The 19,729-nt window shown below is 42.9% G+C and overlaps 1 protein-coding gene across 13 annotated transcripts in view; it reads left to right on the top strand.

Moving 5' to 3' along the window:
- The first annotated feature begins 2,228 nt into the window (after positions 1-2,228).
- Positions 2,229-19,729, top strand: part of GBF1 (golgi brefeldin A resistant guanine nucleotide exchange factor 1) — a 265,435-nt gene continuing 247,934 nt past the window's right edge. For 7 of the 13 annotated variants that reach the window (XR_014788747.1, XR_014788745.1, XM_084841338.1 and 4 more), the window contains exons 1-3: positions 2,280-2,442; positions 6,774-6,879; positions 9,187-9,253. Coding sequence is in view for 10 of the 13 variants with exons in the window: in XM_084841338.1 (XP_084697464.1) it covers positions 2,369-2,442; positions 6,774-6,879; positions 9,187-9,253 (247 nt within the window). In the remaining 3 variants the exon portion in view is untranslated. Of the gene's footprint in view, positions 2,443-6,773; positions 6,880-9,186; positions 9,254-19,729 lie in introns of those variants that run through there. The other 6 variants (XM_084841339.1, XM_084841337.1, XM_084841340.1 and 3 more) reach the window with 5 other exon arrangements.

Raw genomic sequence — 19,729 nt, 5'->3', positions numbered from 1 at the left:
TGGCATGAACTGACCCTACGTACTATGCGCTGTATCCAAGGCCCTCCTCTGGAAGCCTCCTTGGAGGGAGGCTCAGAGGGCGGCAACAAAGGAGAGGATCTTCTCAGTGGTGGCCCCCCATTTATCGAATGATTTCCCTGATGAGGCCTGCCTGGCGCCAACATTTTAATCTTTTCAGTGCCAGGTTCAAACTGCCCTCTTCTCTCAGGCATTTGGCAGCATATAATGAGTCTTTTGATCAGGTCCTGGATGGTCTCTGACTGATTGTTTTAAATTGTTTTAGGTATATATTGTTGCGTGTGCTGTTTTATGTCCTTATGTGAGTGGTTTTATACTTTATATAATGTATTTTAATGGTTTTTAATTTTTGTAAACCGCCTAGAGAGCTTTGGCTATGGGACAGTATAGCAATATAATAAATGAAATGAAATGAAGATGGAGGCACAGGCCACTGAACATACCTCAAAATCCGTTGTCTACTACCAATTCCTATGATACAACATCACAAATGGCAATATTCAAAAACCAGTTGGGGGACATTTCACCTTCCCAGGACACACTGTCACTGACCTTAAGGAAGCTATTCTTGAACAAAGGAACTTCAAAGACAGATTGTAACACAAAACAGCTGAACTACAATTCATAAAGAGGTTCAAAACTCTGTCTGTGGTGTGAATAGGGACACAGGTTTTTTTTTATATCACACCACCTGTGTTAATCAGTTCATCATTGCAAGGATATCTGTGTTATCATCCAACAACTGTTTTGTGAATGGCCATTGTAAATAAGGTAACAATCACTGTCTGTACTTTCTGCTTTTCATTTCTCTCCAACCTCATTGTTTACAGTTCCCACAACTCAACCATGTGTATATGGCTGAGTTGCCAGTACATATGTATGTATACACTGGTAACACAGGAAACACTTCATACCTCTAATGAAGTGGACTGTAGTCCCTGAAAGCTTATTCATGAATCTTTGCCATAAAATGCATAGATGTTTCTGCTGCAATAGACTGATAGGGATACCCCACTGGAAATTTAATAAAGCTTTGATGGTTTAAGGTGTGGCTGTTACTGTGATGATTAGCAGCCACAGAATCTGCTCTTTTCACAAAGGGGACTTACAATGTGGGGACAGCTGGTTTTCCACCACAACATGTCACCAGGGGTGAGTAGCTGCAAATAGCCTTATCAGTGGAACACAAGGAGCTGTTAGGTCCCAATGTCTTCCTTGCTCCCTTTCCCTGGATGCTGAGGAACTGACATGATGGGTGTGTGGGGGGTGATGGGGAGAATGATCACAAACTCTTCTGGGATAATACCCAGCAGCCACTAGCAATCAGTAACCGAACATGGGGAAGGCATGGCTGGATGGGATGAAGGGAGCTTCAGCAAAATAGAAGGCATCCTGTGGCCTGAATGGTGGTATACCTTCATGTGTTGGTCACTGAGTGGCTATTGTCGCTCTTTCCAGTACTTTTTCCTGGGAAGCTGAGGTTGCAAGTATGTTAAACTTCTGTCCCACTCAGCTATGGCTCCACCTAAGGCCTCTTTGGTACTCGTCTATCAGGAATTCCTGGATGTGATCCAGCTGGTGGGTGTGACAGCAGCTTGGCTCCTGGGAGACCACAAAGGCCTTATTGTCTCTCTCTTCTGCCTAGGTGGTGACAGTCTTTCTGTGGTGTGGGCCCCTGGGCTCTTGTTCTGTTCTATTCTATTCTATTCTGTACGTGTGTTTGACAAGATAAAAAATTTCCTGTAACACTATTGCCCTCGTAAGTTTGGATCAGATGTCTTCCTGGTCTGCCCGACGAAGAGGCGCGTGTAGATGATAATAGCTTAGGCTACCATAAACCATGAACGCGTTTCTTCCTTTTTCTTATGTGTATTTAAAAACAGAAGAAAACAAGTGTATACGTTTGAACGTTCGCACATAGCCTACAATGCACAAGCTGAGCCCCATAATGCACCACAACCCCCACTTTGCAGCTCAACCTCACTTGGCTCTCCGTTTCCAAGAGCTGTCCGCCGATCCGGAGGCGGGTTGCTATCTATCTATTGGTAATTGGTGGTGCCAATTCATTATTATTTCATGTTATTGGCTTTCTTGTTACACTTCCTTTAGAATCCTTAGTCTAGGGTCCAACCCACAGCGTAATAAACTGATCCCATTGGATGATGGAGCTTCTGTCATTTTAGAAGGGGTCCCGATTGGTTGGATGCCTCTTTCTAGCAGTAACCAAGCAGCACGGTAGGTTGTGCTTTGTTTCCACGTCAGTGAGAGGAAAGAAGCCGGTTTCTGTCGCCCCCAAGACAGATTGCGTGGACAAGCGGGGTCGCCGTTGTTGCCAGTCCGGTTCCTCGGTATGCCAAGACGCCCGTCGACCCCACAGCAGCTGTCCGCGAACGCCGCCATTTTGGATGCCGGGTGGATGGAGGGGTGAGTGAGCGAACAGTTCCCCGCTGCCTGCCCGGCGTCGTCTAATTGGATCTTTCTGGCGGTTTCCCTCGGGATCGGGGAGGCATTTCCTTCGCCGCGAAAAGACTCGGGGTGGGCTTGGGCCTGTCTAGCGTACGGTGTCTCGTAAGGCGATGTTATTATAGGTCAAAGAATGCGTGCTGGGCTCGGGAAGGTCCAAAGGTGGCGGCGGCAGCGGCGAAAGATACGAGAAGGGCCGGATTAAGCAAGATATGGAGGAAAGGAGTTCCATAATTCCCGGTCGTAAGGCGCGGCACCGGACGATCTCTGGTGGCGCCACGTTAGTTGTGCTCTGCCAAGATTATTGTGTTCGCTTGGGACAGGCACCAGTATTGGAATGCCTGAGTTGAACTGTGAGATGGCATTGAAATCTGTCTCGGTCCTAATGTCCAACGTAGAACTTAAATGTCCTCCATACCTTACAACAAGTAGCGTTTCAGCATGTAGCGACTTCGTGGAGATGGAGCGTTGGCACTACAGGGCTTCGGAGAGGAAGGGTAGCGTGCTTTGCATGGGCCCAATCCCTAGCCTCTCTGGTTAAAGTGCCTCCGATAGCAGGGCTGCAGATTTCTGCCTGAGAACCCAGGCCATTGGCTTGACCTGGAGCAAGCTCCAGGATTGGAAGGGAGTGGTCGAAAGCCTACTAATAGAGTCTGGGGCAGTCACCATATGAAGCTCCCACGATAGATACCCTAGACTAATTTGAGCATTGCAAAGGGCTTGGGGAAGCAAAACACTTCCATTTGTGATGGGTGCCTGAAAAGGCCCAACATTCTGGGGCATGGTGTCTGAAGTGAAAGCAATGAGACCTGTGAAGTACAGAGGGTTTGGAACAAGAGAGAGAATCTCAAATTTTCTGGTTTGCATTGAGGGCTGAAGGGTTGGAGGCAGGATTAGAGATCCAAATCTATGCCATTTGGCATGAAATATCATGTAATCAGCCTGGAGTCTTCTACGTATTCCAGAGTTTTGGGGGTGGTGGTGGTGGGTTCTTGCAGGGGAGGGATGCCATCTGTCTCTAGCAAAACATTGCTTTGAGGCAGGTGGACCCTCCTGCAGTGAGAGCATACTGCAAACCTCCCTTCCCGCTGGTCTTCCAAGTGGCTTAGGAGTTGAGGGTGTGGATGTTGATTTGGTGATCTCCTCAGCTTGTCCAGGGTTTGGTTCTGAGCTTGGACTGACTCATGTAAGATACTTATATGTATTTATACATATTCAAATATGGTTATAAATGCTGTCAAATCATAGGGAAAGAATAGATTCCTAAAGAGTCTACTGGAGATCAAAGAAGTGAATTTGAGAATGAACTGGAGGTACCCAGGCCTCACACTTGGGGGGAGGTCTGTTTAATTACTCTGTGCCTAGTGTTGACTGTTATTAGCCATCTACCACCAGCAGCTCAGAAACTACATGGCAAGATGCCAACTCTATCATCTGTCCAAGGACTGAACACAATTATCATCAATACTTTTTGTAGAAAGTCACACAGTACTGTAATCTGGAACAGTTTCCCCAAATGTGGTTTGTTGGAGGCTGTTGTACTTCCGAGATTGGTAGGAGGACAGGGATAGCTTGGAGGAAATTGCAGCATCTTGTTTCAGGCACATATGATTGTTGAATGCTGCATGGGGATGGATGCCTCATGATCTAATTAGGTAAACTGTAGTACACAAATGTAGTGTATTTCCATTTAATAAGTGCAATTTTGAACCCCTGAAGGGTGGCTTGACAGTAGTGATGAATGTTTTCCAGAAGAAATTGAATTAGGGTAATTTGCGTAAGGTAATTTACACTGGAAAAAACTATTGGCATTTGAAACTTTTCTGATGCCCGAGAGAGTGATCAAATTTAGTCTGCTTATTTTACTTTCATTTACTAAACACAACTAAAAAAGTATCCCATGGAAATGCTCGATGAATCAGGTGAACTTCTTGTATCTATGGATCTTGTACAAACATATTGATCTCCAATACTGGAGATACCCTTTAGATAACAGGATTACTTTGAATTTCAATTCCCTAATTATATTATTAAGGGCACAATCCTATGCATGTTTAGACAGAAGAAAAGTCCTACAGCTCGCAGCATGGCCCAGCCAGGGGCATGCTGGGAGTTGTGGGACTTTTTTCTATCTAAACATACATAGGTGGTTGTTGTTGTTGTTCAGTCGTTAAGTTGTGTCTGACTCTTCGTGACCCCATGGACCATAGCACGCCAGGTCTTCTGCTCTCTCTCGGAGTGTGCTCAAGTTCATATTCATTGCATCGGTGATGCTGTCTAGCCATCTCATCCTCTGCTGTCCCCTTCTCCTTTTGCCTTCAGTCTTTCCCAGCATCAGGGTCTTTTCCAGAGAGTTTTCTCTTCGCATTAGGTGGCCAAAATATTTGAGCTTCAGCTTCAGTATCTGTCCTTCCAATGAGCAGTCAGGGTTGATTTCCTTTAGGATTGACTGATTTGACCTCCTTGCAGTCCAGGGGACTCGTAAGAGTCTTCTCCAGCACCACAGTTCGAAGGCATCAATTCTTCGGCGCTCAGCCTTCCGTATAGTCCAGCTCTCACAGCCATACGTTGCTACTGGGAAAACCATAGCTTTGATTATAGGATTGCACCTTAAATGTCTTAAGATGAGAATTGTTGATGAATATTGTCACATTTAACATTTTTACTCCCAATTTTTGCTCAGGCTGCCATAACTTTTATTCAGAAGCTAGAATATGGCCAGTACTCTAGTATTTCCAGTGGGGATTCTGTGTTGCAGAGGAAATCTAGTGGATTCTGTATGCAATTCTTATTCATTATAAAATGTGACCTTCTGTGGTGAAACTGTACATTATTACATGGATTGGGACCCTAGCATGTGGGGGTGGGGGTAGGAGGATTTTAACCTGTGGTCCCAGTCTGGATGAGGCCCCCCCACACCTTGAATTTAATACCAAAAAGACATCCAGTTGAAATGTAAATTGCAGGCATGGGGCAAATAATTAAAGCCCCCTATCCCACGCTCTAGGAGTCCTGTTCCTTTTCTGGTTCCTGGCATTTTCTTTTGGGTAAAAATAAAAAAAGCTACTTCTTTAAAGTAACATGTAGTTTGAGCTTCAGGGAATTTGGGTGAGGATGGAACACACAGGTGGGAGAAACAGAAGGATCAGGCCCTCACACTACTTTTCTGAAAGCAGATCCCTGTTCTTCCTTTCTGTATGGTGGGAAAAGGAAATCTGGGGACTAGGGCCATTGTGCTGACTTTCTCAAGGCAGAAATACAGTGTGAGGGCCCCACTCCCAGCTGTTCCTTTCTATGTGGTAGGAAAAGGACATGCAAGGATCCTATCTCACACTAAGGGTGTTCACATGTTACACTGAACATGCATGTACACTCTATGTATGCTTATTAAGATGGCTGTGAGAATCTAGCCTTACTCTGTGAGGAGGAGGAGCAGGGACAGGCTTACTAGCTATGCTCCCTCCCTCACTGTTCCCACTATTCTCTACAGGTTGAGAGTGACTATGTGAAGAAGAGAACTGCCTCTAACTGTGGAAGCTGTCCCCAAGATTACAGAATGTGCAAGACAGCTCACAACCACACATTGAACTACAGTATTCAATTATATTAAATATATTTAATTTTTGTTTAAGTTGCTTGTTTAAGTTAAGGCTATCTCATATCAGCTCAAGCTCCACAAAACTAGAAGATTGGAAGCTAAGGCTGGTGTCTTTAACAGGCATGCCTCATGATAAGTAATAATGTTGTGTGATGTCATAAATTGTGCTTGCTTACAATTTATGCATACAGTGCACCCACACTTTTCTTTGATATTTCAGGCCCATATCCAGATAGGGAGAGTGGGGTATCTGGGATCAGCAAAGATTCCCCACATTGTCCTGCTCTTGTATTGCCTTATGAAGCATCTGAGCCTGACTGTATTGCTTGAGAAATCCTCCTGTGAGATAGCCCTAACGCTGGTCTTTAACCAGCAGGGTTTTGGGATAACTGAATACTGTATTTTAATCTCTAGCAGTGAGCGCTTGGGGACTATTTTTGAAGGCTGCAAGGTGTGGTAGGAATGTTTTTATACATAAAAATCCGAGAATTGTTCAGTGTTTATGTAAGAACATATAAAACAGACTGCGCTAGAGTACTTCAGCTGATTGCTACTTGCCCTGAAATATTTATTCCATCTTTGTTATCCAAAATGAAGAATATTGGGCATTCTTCGCAATTTATTTCCCTGGTATGGAATAATTAAAATGGTGTGTCTTTTTGTATGGGATGCTAATTTACTTTGTCAATTCTAGGGCTGTCAGGATTGTGGATAAGAACATTTACATTGTACAAGGTGAAATCAATACAGTAGTTGGAGCCATAAAACGCAGTGCAAGATGGAGTACTCATACACATTTGGTAAGTTATTGCAGAGTTGCCTGCAGTGAATCTGAATTTCTAATAAAATTAATCTTTCATCTCAACATCAGGCATGCTAGAAGAACTGGGATAACATATTACTTTAGTATACCATAGGCAACTTTGATCTTAGAGCTATGTAGGGACTTGTCTAAATGTGGCTAACAAAGTTATTTGAAGTGTGAGATCTACTGCATAATAGACTGAGAAGTGATGAACTTGGAAATATGACTAAGGGAGCAATTCTATGGCCGCTAGTCAGCAGCTAGACGGCCGTAGGATAGTTCGGTTCCCAGGAACCAACCTCGAAGAACTGACCTCCATTCCCTCCTGCACTGCCTTGTAAGCAGTGTGGATTGGCTCCATGCTCGTAAGAGGAGTGTGGAGCGGTGAAAATGGGGTGTTCCTGGGGGCGGACTGGGGCGGGAAGTGCCATTCCGACGCTTCCTATGTGTCGTCTGGCATCTTCCCCCCCCCGCTCTGAATTCCTGTGGCTAGACAGCTGAAATCAGCTGTCTAGCCACGAATGCAGGGCGGCTGAAGCGTGGAGGGGATGATCTCCTCCATGCTGCTCCTGCCCTGCATTGGATAGGCAGTCGCCTCCAAGTTCAGAGGCGGCTACCTATCCTGATAGGATTGAGTCCTTAATTACCTCTTGTGATCAGGAGATATTCCAGGTAAGATACATCACAAATATAAAGTCTAATTAATTAAATTAAGTTGGTGACCCATCCTTCCCCAAAGTAGCTCAGGGTGGTGTACATGATTATCCTTTTCCATTTATTGAATGAGTGTGATACGGTGGCTAGGGCCTTGAACTTAGACTGAAGAGATGCAGGTTCAAATTCCCACTCAGCCAACAGGTTTATTGGGTGGCCCTGGGTCAGTCATTCTCTCAGCCTAGTTTACCTCACAGGGTTGTTAGGCTAAAATGGGAGTAAACTATGTACATTATGCTGAGTTCTGTGGAGGAAGAGAAAATTACTAATATTGGTCTTGTGCATACTTGCTTAGCTATAAGTCCAGCTTGCTTCAAAAAGACTTTAAAAAAAAGGTAAAGGTGTCCCCAACCAGTCGTGTCCGACTCTAGGGTGTGGTGCTCATCCCCGTTTCTAAGCCGAAGAGCCAGCGCTGCTCCCAAGTAAATTTGTATATGGTTATACTACTTTTTGTCTTGCATTACTTTTAACTGGGAAAAAAGGAGCTTCTCTGGTTCCCAAAGCAAAAGCTGAAGTGGAAAACTACAAAAAGTGCATTAGTAAAAAATGTACCAGTGTTTGAATATTTGTGTAATGAAAAATAGGTAGTTGCAACATACTATGAACGACAGTCACTCTTAATCAAATTGCTTGGTTGCCTGTTGTGAATAGGAATGCCAGGGAGAGTCCAGCAAGCCCTGTTGCATTTGCCCATTGAGGCTTGAAAACTGTCTTGTTTTCTTTTTCTGTGTCTCTCTCTCCACTCCTCCCCCCCTCTCCCATGTGTCCCTATTTATTTATTACATGGGGGTTATCCTGTCTTATCTTCACAACTGTGTGAAATAGGTTAGGCTGAGAATGAGAGGCCTACAGCCCATTGAGCTTCACGACTGAGCAGGGATGTTTGAAACTGAGCTGCCAACAGTCTGTCCGCTGTGTCACATTGGCTCTCCAAAATGTTATGGAGGAAGAGATCAGCCATTAACATTGTCAAAACACATTCTACCACTAACAACAGCTGTCCACCCTTATTCTTGCCTTTTCTTTTTAGAGCAGTGTAAGGTGGGAAGGTGGTGCTGAACATCTGAGGCCTTATATTGAATGCCATTGGTACCTCTAGTTTAGTATGGTTTATTCTGGCTAGCAGCAGCTCTCCAAGATCTTAGGCATAGGGCTTTCCCATTCCTGTTATGCAAGATCTTTAACTGGAGATTCCAGGGTTTGAACCTGATACCTTATGCATGCTAAACTATGTGGATTAGATTATTATAACTGTGAAGATAACCAGCAGTTCATGTGGGTCCTAATGAAGCATAAAACTTACTTTGAGCATTTAGAATTAAGCCAAAATATTCTGCTGCTTATGGTGGCTTTTGAGTGATTGCACAGGATTAGAAAAATGGAAATCATGTACTTATTTTTTATTCAGACAGAAGTTACTTATTTCTGTAAAGTGCTAATAGTAAGAAGTAATCCTGAGAAATCTTACCTAGTTGTCATGTCTGTGAATAATGTCCAGTTAAAGAGTTTATTGAAAGAAGATAAAAAAAATCCTTTTTTCCCCTGAGGATCCAGTTTTGACTCAGCAATGACCTATTCATATGTTTAGGATGAAGAACGTGATCCCCTGTTGCACAGCTTCAGTGTCTTGAAAGAAGTGCTGAATAACATAACTGGTAAGTTTTGAAGTTAATATTGGGTGTTTAGTGATTTAGTGAATATTGTGGCATTAACATTTTGGGATATACGTTGTGCTAGTAGCAGAACAATGCATAATAACTGGGGTCCAAATTGTAGAATAGTCTGCATATGCTTCTAAATAGCTAAGATCTTCTCTATCTTCCCGCCCCAAGTGTGGTGCTCAGAGTTCCACCTGAGCTGAACTCTGCCCACACATCCAAGTGCCTGCTACTGCCTTGTCCCTGCCTGCCATTCTCTGTGAGGTGATCTGCATATAGAAGAACCAATCCCCAGACTGTTGCAAAAAACAGAGAATCTAAATGATATCCATACCCTACAAGTGTATGAAGAGCTGTCAAAAGACACTGGTACCGGTCAAAATGTGTAGGATAGGTAGTTAAACTGATAACTAATGTATGTCACCAAACAACTTGCTGTCTCCAGCTTCAGATTTTTCTTACATAGCTACCTTGCAGATTGGAAACTGTTTGCCTAAGATCACGCAATGACTGGGTTTGCACAATTGGGGAAGGAAATTAAGCCATCGTAGCTTATTTTCCTGCCCCGTGTTTATTTCTTTATTTTTCTTTATTACATTTCCATACCACCCAATAGCTGAAGCCTATCAGCTGAGGTCACACATTGTGTCATTGCCATAATTACCCTTGCCAGGCACGGTTTGTTTCGTCATCTGAACCCAATGGTGGTGCGTGGTGGGGAGGGTTACAAACCACCCCACAACCCTAGAACAAGCCATGGGTTCTGGGATGGTTTGTAACTCACACCTGTAGTCCAAAACATCTGGAGGGCACCAAGTTGGCTAAGTTGACTTAGGCAATATTCCCTTTCCTAACATGATCATAAACGGGTATGACTAAACTGGTGAAATAGTCAGGAAATCAGAAGAGTGTAATGTCTTGGCCAGACTGTAACTACTACAGTGTTTGGTGCAGTATTGCCAAGCTGTTGCTGCGGCACCTTGAAACCTCTACAACCAAATTCTTGCCATGTTTATTTAGAAGTAGCTGGTGAAATCTAGTGCCTAAGAGACTGAGCCATAAATCCAGAAGACACAAGCTTAAATCCTACCTCTCACACTAATTCAGTAGGTGGCATTGGACAAGCAATAAATATATTGGCCTCACTGCCTATTCTGCAATAAGAGGATTCTGCTGCTCTGTCTTATGGGGTGGTCAGCCTACATGGTACAGAGTGCCTTTTCCCATCCACAGGTAACCATAGCTCTTTCCCACTATCCTAGACATTTGATAAACAAGATACTGCTGCAGATTCATGGAAACTCATTAACAAAATTGGAATAGAATATTATGGCTCTTGATTCTTGTTTTTATACGTCTCTCCTGGCTTTTAAATAGCTTTGTTAACTCGTAATTAGGGATGGTGGAGAATTCCGCCACAGACTCCAATGAGGTGCAGAACTTGGCATTTATCCCTATTAAATGTCATTCTGTTGTTTTCTGCCCAGTGCTCCAGTTTATCAAGATCACTTTGAATTGTGTTTCTCTCTTCCAAAGTATTAGCTATCCCGCCCAATGTTGTGTCATCTGCAAATTGGATAAGCATTCCCTGCACCTCCTCCTCCAAGTCATTAATAAAAATGTTGATGAGCACTGGGCCCAGGACTGAGCCCTGTGGTACCCCACTCGTTACCTCTCCCCAGTTTCAGAAGATCCCATTGATAAGCACTCTTGGAGTCCGATTCTGTAGCCAACTGTGGATCCACCGGATGGTTGTTTCATCTAGCCCACTTTGAGCTAGTTTGCTCATCAGGATATCATGGGGCACTTTGTCGAAATTTTTGCTGAAGTCGAGGTATATGATATCTACAGCATTCCCATGGTCCACAAGGGAGGTGACTTGATCAAAAAATGAGCTCAGATTCGTCTGGCAGGATTCATTCTTGACAAATCCATGTTGGCTTCGAGCAATCACTGCATTGTTTTCAAGGTGCTTAGAGACTGATTGCTTTATCATCTGCCCCAGAATGTTCCCAGGGATTGACTGACTGGTCTGTAGTTCCCAGGTTCCTCCTTTTTGCCCTTTTTGAAGATAGGGACAACATTAGTCCTCCTCCAGTCATCTGTCACTTCACCTGTCCTCCATGATTTCTCAAAGAGAATAGACAGCGGGTCTGAGAGTTCTTCTGCCAGTTCCTTTATTATTGCAGTTCATCTGGCCCTGGAGATTTGAACTCCTTCAAAGTAATTAGGTGTTCCTTGACCATATGCCTATCGATCTCAAGCTGCAGTCCTGCTCCTTCAGCCTGTACTTCGCCTTTGCCAGGGGGGTCATGAACGAAAGTAGGAATTGAGCACTTTTGCCTTTTCTTTGTCAGCAGTTATCATTTTGCCATCCTGATTTAATAGCTGAACCAGCATTTCTTTCCTCTGTCTTTTACTGTGCATGTATCTGAAGAAAGCCTTTTTGTTGCTTTTAGCATCCCTCACTAACCTCAGCTCGTTCTCAGCTTTAGCCTTCATGACGCCATCCCTACAATTCTGTGCTACCTGCCTGTACTCTTCCTTTGTTGCTTGGCCTTCTTTCCACTTCTTATATGGGTCCTTTTTTGTTTTCAGGTCATCTCTAAGCTTTTTGTGAAGCCACATTGGCTTCTTCTGTTGTTTCCCCCCCTTTCTTCTTGTTGGAATTGTTTGTAATTGTGCCTTGAGCATTTCCTTTTTTAAAAGCTCCCATCCATGTTGGACCCCTTTTTTCATTAGAGTCACTTGCCATGGGACCTTACTGATCATTGTTCTGAGTTTAATAAAATCAGCTTTCCTAAAATCCAGGCTACGCGTTTGACTACACTCGGCTTTTGCTTCCCTTAGAACCAAGAACTCAAGTATAATAACATGGTTGCTTTCCCCCAAAGTTCCTGTAACTGCTACTTTATCCACTAAGTCATCTCTGTTGGTTAGGATCAAGTCAAGGATAGCCAGTCCTCTAGTTCCTTCTTCTACTTTCTGTAGGAGGAAGTTATCTGCCACACAAGTCAGAAATTTCCTGGAGGGGCCATGTTTTGTAGAATTTGTCTCCCAACAAATATTGGGGAAATTGAAGTCCCCCATTACTACTACATCATGCTTCCTTGAAACATTGGCAATTTGCTTTTCAAAAGTTTCATCCTCATCTTCTCCTTGATTGGGTGGCTGGTAGTAGACTCTGACCACCAGGTTCCTTTTATTCTTTGCTCCATTTATTTTGATCCAGATGCTCTCGATGGTGCTGCCAAGCTCATCCTCCTTTTTAGTTTGGAATCCCTACTAGTTCTGAATAGCAATGATAAGATAATTGGTCCCAACTCCCAATTACTTGCTCATCTTCCTGCATCTCCTTTAGAGTAGCAGACTTTGATGTCCGTCTGAGCCTCATTTACTCCTATCAGGAGGGAAGGGACACTCAGAGGGACAGTCAGCAAATGCCTTTGTGGATTAATGGTACCACATCTCATTTTAAAATGCCCTAAACTTTAGTGTTTAGGGCATTTTAAAATGCAGGAAGATGAGTAAGTCATTGGGAGTTGGGACCATAGAATCACTGTTCTATGATTCTGTGGTCCCAACTCCCAATGACTTACTCATCTTCCTGCATCTCCATAATTAAATCTGCCTAAAGTATTAGATTTAGTTATGACCCCATACATGGTGATCATGTAGTTGGATGTATATTTGAGATAAAGCTGTTTATTGTCTTGTTTGGCCTACCCCGGTATGGGATCTGAAATGAGAAATTCAGCTTCAGGAGTTTCTAAGGATAAAGAAGATCTAGGGGGAAATCTTTAGGTATGTTGTTCCATCCTTAAAGGTGTTCTAGAAATAATTAAAGTAGGTTTGGTGTCCTGCTGACAGTTACTTGACTGGGGTTGAGCCAGCTTTTTCCTGTCATGACATGCGTGTGTCTGTAGCCAAACTAATGCTGGGTACCCATTATTCCATGTCCTGCACTCTGGGATGATCAAGAAGAGATCCTGGCCTTCTTCTCTGTGACAACCTTTCAAGTACACTCTTCAAGTACTTGAAAGGTTGTCACAGAGAAGAAGGCCAGGATCTCTTCTTGATCATCCCAGAGTGTAGGACACGGAATAATGGGCTCAAGTTAGAGGAAGCCAGATTCCGGCTGAACATCAGGAAAAACTTCCTGACTGTTAGAGCAGTACGACAGTGGAACCAATTCCCTAGGGAGGTGGTGGGCTCTCCCATACTGGAGGCATTCAAGACGAGGCTGGACAGCCATCTGTCAGGGATGCTCTGACTTGGATTCCTGCATTGAGCAGGGGGTTGGACTCGATGGCCTTGTCAGCCCCTTCCAACCCTACTATTCTATGATTCTATGATTCTACCTGGGTACATACATCTGTATGGTTTGGGATTGAGAGATGGTAAAATGCAGTCTGTAACAGCTTCTTGATAAAAGTCTGGATGACAACTTCATGCTTTCTGCAAAGAAAATACAGAATTTTGGAAACTTTTGACAAACTAGGTACCTAATTTAGGAACATTGACTTGGACAATTCACTGTGATGATGGAATGAGGACATGGTACCAAGAACAGGGCTAATTAATGTGCATTTGTGGAATCAACAGTTAAGTTTTCTGCTTCTCATATGTCACAGAAGAGCTCAGATGTGCTGACACCCTGGATACATCACTGTGCACTATGTATTTCATTGGTATTATCCTGATACCATGGCTCAAGAATCCATTTTGGTTCCAGCAGCATCAGCATGGAAAATACCCAGGAATGTTGTTAAGGCTCTGGATGGCTATAGAGGGGCAGGAGCCACTGATCATATGTGCTTCCTCCACTGATTAGATTAAAGGGAGTTGCTCCCTGTAAATACAGAAAGGTGCAAATGCCTGTGTGACTTGCCTTGTCATCACCCAGCTAATTAATGCAGGAGGGTACCTTTGAATTGGCTAATCCAGATCCTTGGCAGGAAATTTGGTCCAATCCAGAAGTGTTCTCACACCCTAGACAGGTAAACAGGTTTCAAGATACCCTGAATAACATTAATGAGACCTTTTGTTTTGATTGCCAGTAGCTTATTATCTTGTACTGCTGTTGCCCTGTATAGCTAACTACATGTCAATCAAGAGGCAAGGAACCTTCCTGAGCTTTTCATGCCCCAGAGCCAGCCTTTTGTTCCCTTTGTTCTGTCTCATTCTGGGTCCACCCTCTGAGCCATCAGTTCCTTTGTATTCTATGTTTTGAACCCTATAACCAACCTGGAGGTAGAGATATAAGATTTCCAGAAATTTTGAAGCCATGGGAAATAGTTTTCCCTTGTTTTGGGGGAAAAAATGAAAGTTTTGGGGGAAAATGAGAAATAAGGAATACTTTTTTTTTTTTTTAGCACTCTTTACAGATCTAAATTCACTTTGCTCCTTTAGGACAGCTTTCCCCAACCTGGGGCCTGCCAGAAATTTTGGATTTCAGCTCCTATTCTAACAGAAAATATTTCATAATCCAAAGCTGTTCAATTTTTCCAATTTTTTGGAAAAAACAAACATGGTCCTTGGGAAAAAATGGGAAAATCCCCCCCTCCATTTTTTCCAGTTTCTTTCCAGGCCTTTACAGCTCTGGAGGTTGGGCAGTAGTTCATTGTTTCTGCTGGGGTATCCCTCCCAATTGGGGGTCTCAGCACTAAGAATAACTTGGGGTCTGGGTTTCTACTATCATGTCTCCTGACTCTTTCCTACTATGATTCTTTGCTTCACCTTGGTGTGTATTCTATCCTTTGAGGGCCAGAGGCCTCTGCTTTCCTTTTGAACCACCTTGTTGCTACGTTTGTCCAGAGCGATCAGGTTGCTTTGTGTACCCAGAGAGAGGGGATGGCCTGTGGCTCAGTGGCAATGCATATTATATTTATTCATTACATTTCTATACCGTCCAAAGCTCTCATATGCTTTTCACGTAGAAGATACTTGGTTCATTCACTGGCATTTCCAGGATGCCAGTGAAAAAGTTGGAAAAAAACGCTGGAAAAAGTTCTATCTAAAACCCTGGAGAGCTGCTGCCAGTCAGTGTCTACAATAATGGCTAGATGGACCAATGATCTGTTTCCTATGTTTCTGTCCCCTGGTAAAGCGCCCATTGAGTCCAGAGCCAGGTTCCATACATTGGAGGGACACAGCTAGACCTGTGAGGCTGCACATATATGTTTATTTATTTATTATTAAAATTTATATACTGTCTTATCTGCTGAAAAACCATCAGGGTGGTGTACAATAACTTAAAACAATACAACCGTAAAACAATTAAAACAGGATCATTAAAACTACCTGTTTTGAAAGTCTAAATTGAAAATATGTGTCTTTATACAATTTCTAAAACTAAAGAGTAGGAGCCAATCGTAGTTCTTGAAGGAGTGAATTCCACAGTTTGGGGGCAACACAGGAGAAAACCCTTTCATGTATGCCAGACATATGGGGCTCTGCAGGTAATGGCGCTCTCAAAAGGGCCTCTCCTGCAGATCTTAATACTCAGGCAGGTTCATAGCGAGAGAGGTGGTCCGTTAGATAGTTGCTTACTGAGTCCAATAGAGGTAGTCGAACAGAGAGCCCAGAGCATTGAGAATCAGCTAGCTACTAAAGGTCTTGAGCAGAGTGCAACCATTTAATATCTTTTTGGGAATTCCAAGGAGATGCCTGTTTTCCAAGGCTCCATCCAAATCCTATTTTTGAAGCAATTGTGGTGGCTCCATGGTCCCTAATAATGGAACTGCCTCCATTTGGTCTCCTTATCATTGCCACAAGTAGAAAGAACCAAAGGTGATACATTCAGCGGTTCTGAGACAGCATAGTACTTATGAGTGCATAGGTGGCTTGAGGCTTTTGCTCCATCTTTGAATTTGGAATTAAAGGTGAGAATCCTGAAGGTGGTCTAGGCAGCCAGCCAGGAAGTGCTTTGAGTTTCCCCTTTTCTGAAGCTAGATATTTATAACTTACCCTCTGTTTCATCTTTCTTCCTAAATCAGGGTGGGAAACCTCAGGCCTGGGGACCAAATCTGGCTTTCCTGGGGTCCTCAGATGGCCACACCCCTTTTCTCTGACCTCCAATAATTTGGTGGTTTCACGGTTTTGTGCAGTTTTTCCCCCATCTTAAAAGGTTTACATGCCTCTCCTAAAGCTTAGTTACTGGCAGTAAGAGCTTTAAGCTGCAATATGCTGGTACTTTTTTGTATTTTGACCCCACTCCATTTATCTTTGGAACAGCCTACCACTGGAATACAGCCCCGAAGCACTTCTCTGAAATTGAATTTGGCCTCAGGCTGTAAGAGGTTCCCCATCCCTATCCTAAATTATCAATTTCCACCCTTGTGGCACACCTTTGTCACCAGCACCCAAGTTCCCTTGGTCCCATAGCCTCCCATCCCTGTCTTGCCATTTCTATAGCATCACCTTCTACTCCTTATTTAGCAAATGTGAATTTCTCCAAACTTCCATCTTTCTCTATCTCTTGGGCCTATTAGAACTAGTATACTGGTCAATGTGCTAGCTACTTTTCTCTCTTCTCTAACCAAGCTGTTTTCCCTCTCCCCTCTCTTCATGTGTCTGTGTGAAGAACAAAATCTATACAAATAAAGTCCTTTGGTTTTTTAATGAGTGTTTGAGCTTATTTAGAGTGGTAAGAAACAGGCATTCTCCATTTGGTTAGACTTGGTTTAGTGCATAAATCTGCAGTGTGCACACCACACCTCTGGTTAAAGGCCCCCTTAGACCTGTGTTGATTGTTGCACATGTATACACATAAGTTCAAGTGAGTATGTGAGTGAGGATACATGGCTACACATCCCTTGTGAAAAGACCCTGTCACCCTTGGTGTTTCTTGTGTGGGGGTTAATGTTATATAGCATTGACTGAACATCTTCCCTAGATTATCTTGAAGATAGGGATCAGAACTGATTCCAGGCATTGGTGGGCCCTGCTTGATAGTGTCCAGTTCTGTTCTCTGAGACCTCCAGTTTCAAGAGGCAACTTTGGGGCAGTGTTTAGCTCTTGCCTGTATTTGGCTTGAGCATTTCTTCAATTAAGTTATGGAAGCAATGACTTTCATATTCAAATTTATTCAAGCAGTAATCTTTGACATTTGAGTTAGCTTTTAGAACAGTTTTGCATTTATAGTAATATATATTCTGTATTTCCTCAGTCCCTACTGAATTTGTTTTAATCTGTTCTGGATGCAAATTTCCAACTGCTTTGTCTCACTTCTCCTTTTGTTCCTCGTTCCCTCTCCCCTCTGTGGACTATGTTTGATCAGGTGTGGCAGGAATATCCTTTCTCAAGCTGCGCCCTTTATATTAGTCAATATTACTCTTCTCTCCCTCCCATTCTCTTCCTTCTCCTCTGAGCTTTATCAGTTGACTTATAATTTTGGAATTCTCATTGGAGTCTGTAATACAGTTTGTTCATTATTTAAGCAAAATCTGTTTAATGAGCAGAGAGGGGCAATGTAAATGTTAGGCATGTTGCAGTAGGATACCTTTTTCTTCTTGGAGTTGTTGCTTATTTAACTGCATAGGAATGATGTATGGGATCCCTAGATTTGGGATAGAGGGGTGTATACCATGGGATCAACCTGGGCTCTGAGAACAGGAGTGAGTATCCCCACTCACCCATGGATTTATCACCCGGTGTCTTTGGAAATTTTTTTCTCCGCTTTAGTTGCCCTATGTAGAAACTAAAGATGTAAGCAGAAAAAATCATTTGAAGATACTCTTGGTCATGGGCTGTAGCCATACCCCAGCTCTTGTCACCAAAAAGCAAGGATAGTGGTAATGGTTCATGGGTTAAAAAATCCAAACACCAGGGGAGGAAAATCCAAAATCTTCTGTTAGGCAAAAGCTTTATTAGGACCAATCAAAATGCCAGAAAAGACTGTGCAGACTTTCAAGTTGTCCAGAACTCTTCATCAGGCTAGTTGGTATAAGAGGCAGGGGATGGTGGAAGAAACAGAAAAGATCTGGCCTAATTTTTGAACTTTGCCTCCCACACGGGGTACAGGATGTGGTAGCCACTAAAAATATTCAGGTGTGATCTCTCAGTGGTTACTTAGCCAGCCTTGCAAATCATTTTGCAAACATTAGCCTGCCTACTGATACATAACATACATGTAAAAACAAAAAAACTTTACTCCGAGTCTAGAAAACACAGGTTAAAAACACGGAACTGTTTGGGGAGAAAGCCATAGCTCAGTGGCAGAGCACATGGTTTGCATGCAGAAGGTCTCTGGTTCAATCCCTGGCATCTCCAGGTAAGGCTAGGAAATGGCTGTTCCTGAACCCCTGGAGAGCCGCTACATGTCAGTATCAGTAATACTGGGTTGGATGGACCAGTGGTTTCATTCAGTATAAGGCAGCTTCCTGTGTTCAATTACATTTTAAAAAATAAATCAGCATTGGGGATTTTAAAAAACTTTAATGTAATGTCAAAGGAGCATAAAGGAACAAATTATAAAAATAATGACCATGCTTACGTAGGAACCTTTTATTGCTAGCTCCCTTTTACAGATGTTAACAGACGAAATGTCGAAGGAAACTTCACAGTTTATTCACCTCTTTATTGAAAGAAAAACAAAAGTAAGGAAAAAAGCATACATATGCGAAGATTCCCACAAAAATCTTGTAAGTAGGTTCTCCCTGTTTACATTTCAACCAAAGCTTTGATGTAGTAGTAGGTTCTCCCCGTTTACATTTCAACCAAAGCTACAATGAAAAAACAAGGCACAGCTTTAGCTTATATTGAATGGATACAGAACACTACAGAGGCAGGATGAGTTGTATGACACTTCTGATTGGTTTGTAACTGCCACATAGCAAAACAATAAGCCTAGTTGCCAGTGTGATAAGCAGTTCTTACTGTTCTGGTTTTATTGGGCTTTTCAGGTGGCATTAAAGCGGGGGCACAAATTTTTTCCCCTTTACCCCAACATTGCTTTTTACCCGGACTTTCAGTCTGCATACTTTGTTTACTTTCACTTTGCTGCATGCAAGGTTAGTGAAATGCAGTGTCAGTGTAAGCATCAGTCTGATTAATGGCTCTTGGCATGTTCTTCCACACAAAGACAAGACAGGCAAAATTCCTGTTGTAAATAGGTGCCAGTCTGGACAACAAAACTGTTCAGGGCTTTGCAGGTGATAATATGTTCTCTTTTATACCTTCCCTTTTAATTTGATCAGGGTTTGGGTTGATTGTTGGGGCTTAGCCGAAGCATATGTGAATTAATAGATAATCTCTGAGAATTAGTGAAGAGTCTTCTTAGTGACTCACGAAGTAACCAGCCAAGCATATGTGAATTAATAGATAATCTCTGAGAATTAGTGAAGAGTCTTCTTAGTGACTCACCAAGTAACGGTGAAGAGTCTTTCTTAGCCCTCAGATAAATTCAGTTCAAAAGGAATTTCCAAGATGTTGTTCCTTGAAGCAGCTGCAGCTTCTGTAGCAAATGCAAAC

Source organism: Heloderma suspectum, chromosome 3 (assembly GCF_057233095.1).
Source record: "Heloderma suspectum isolate Gila_16-S chromosome 3, 16-S_ref, whole genome shotgun sequence".
Taxonomy (NCBI): domain Eukaryota; kingdom Metazoa; phylum Chordata; class Lepidosauria; order Squamata; family Helodermatidae; genus Heloderma; species Heloderma suspectum.
This window is presented reverse-complemented; position numbering and strand designations above follow the sequence as displayed.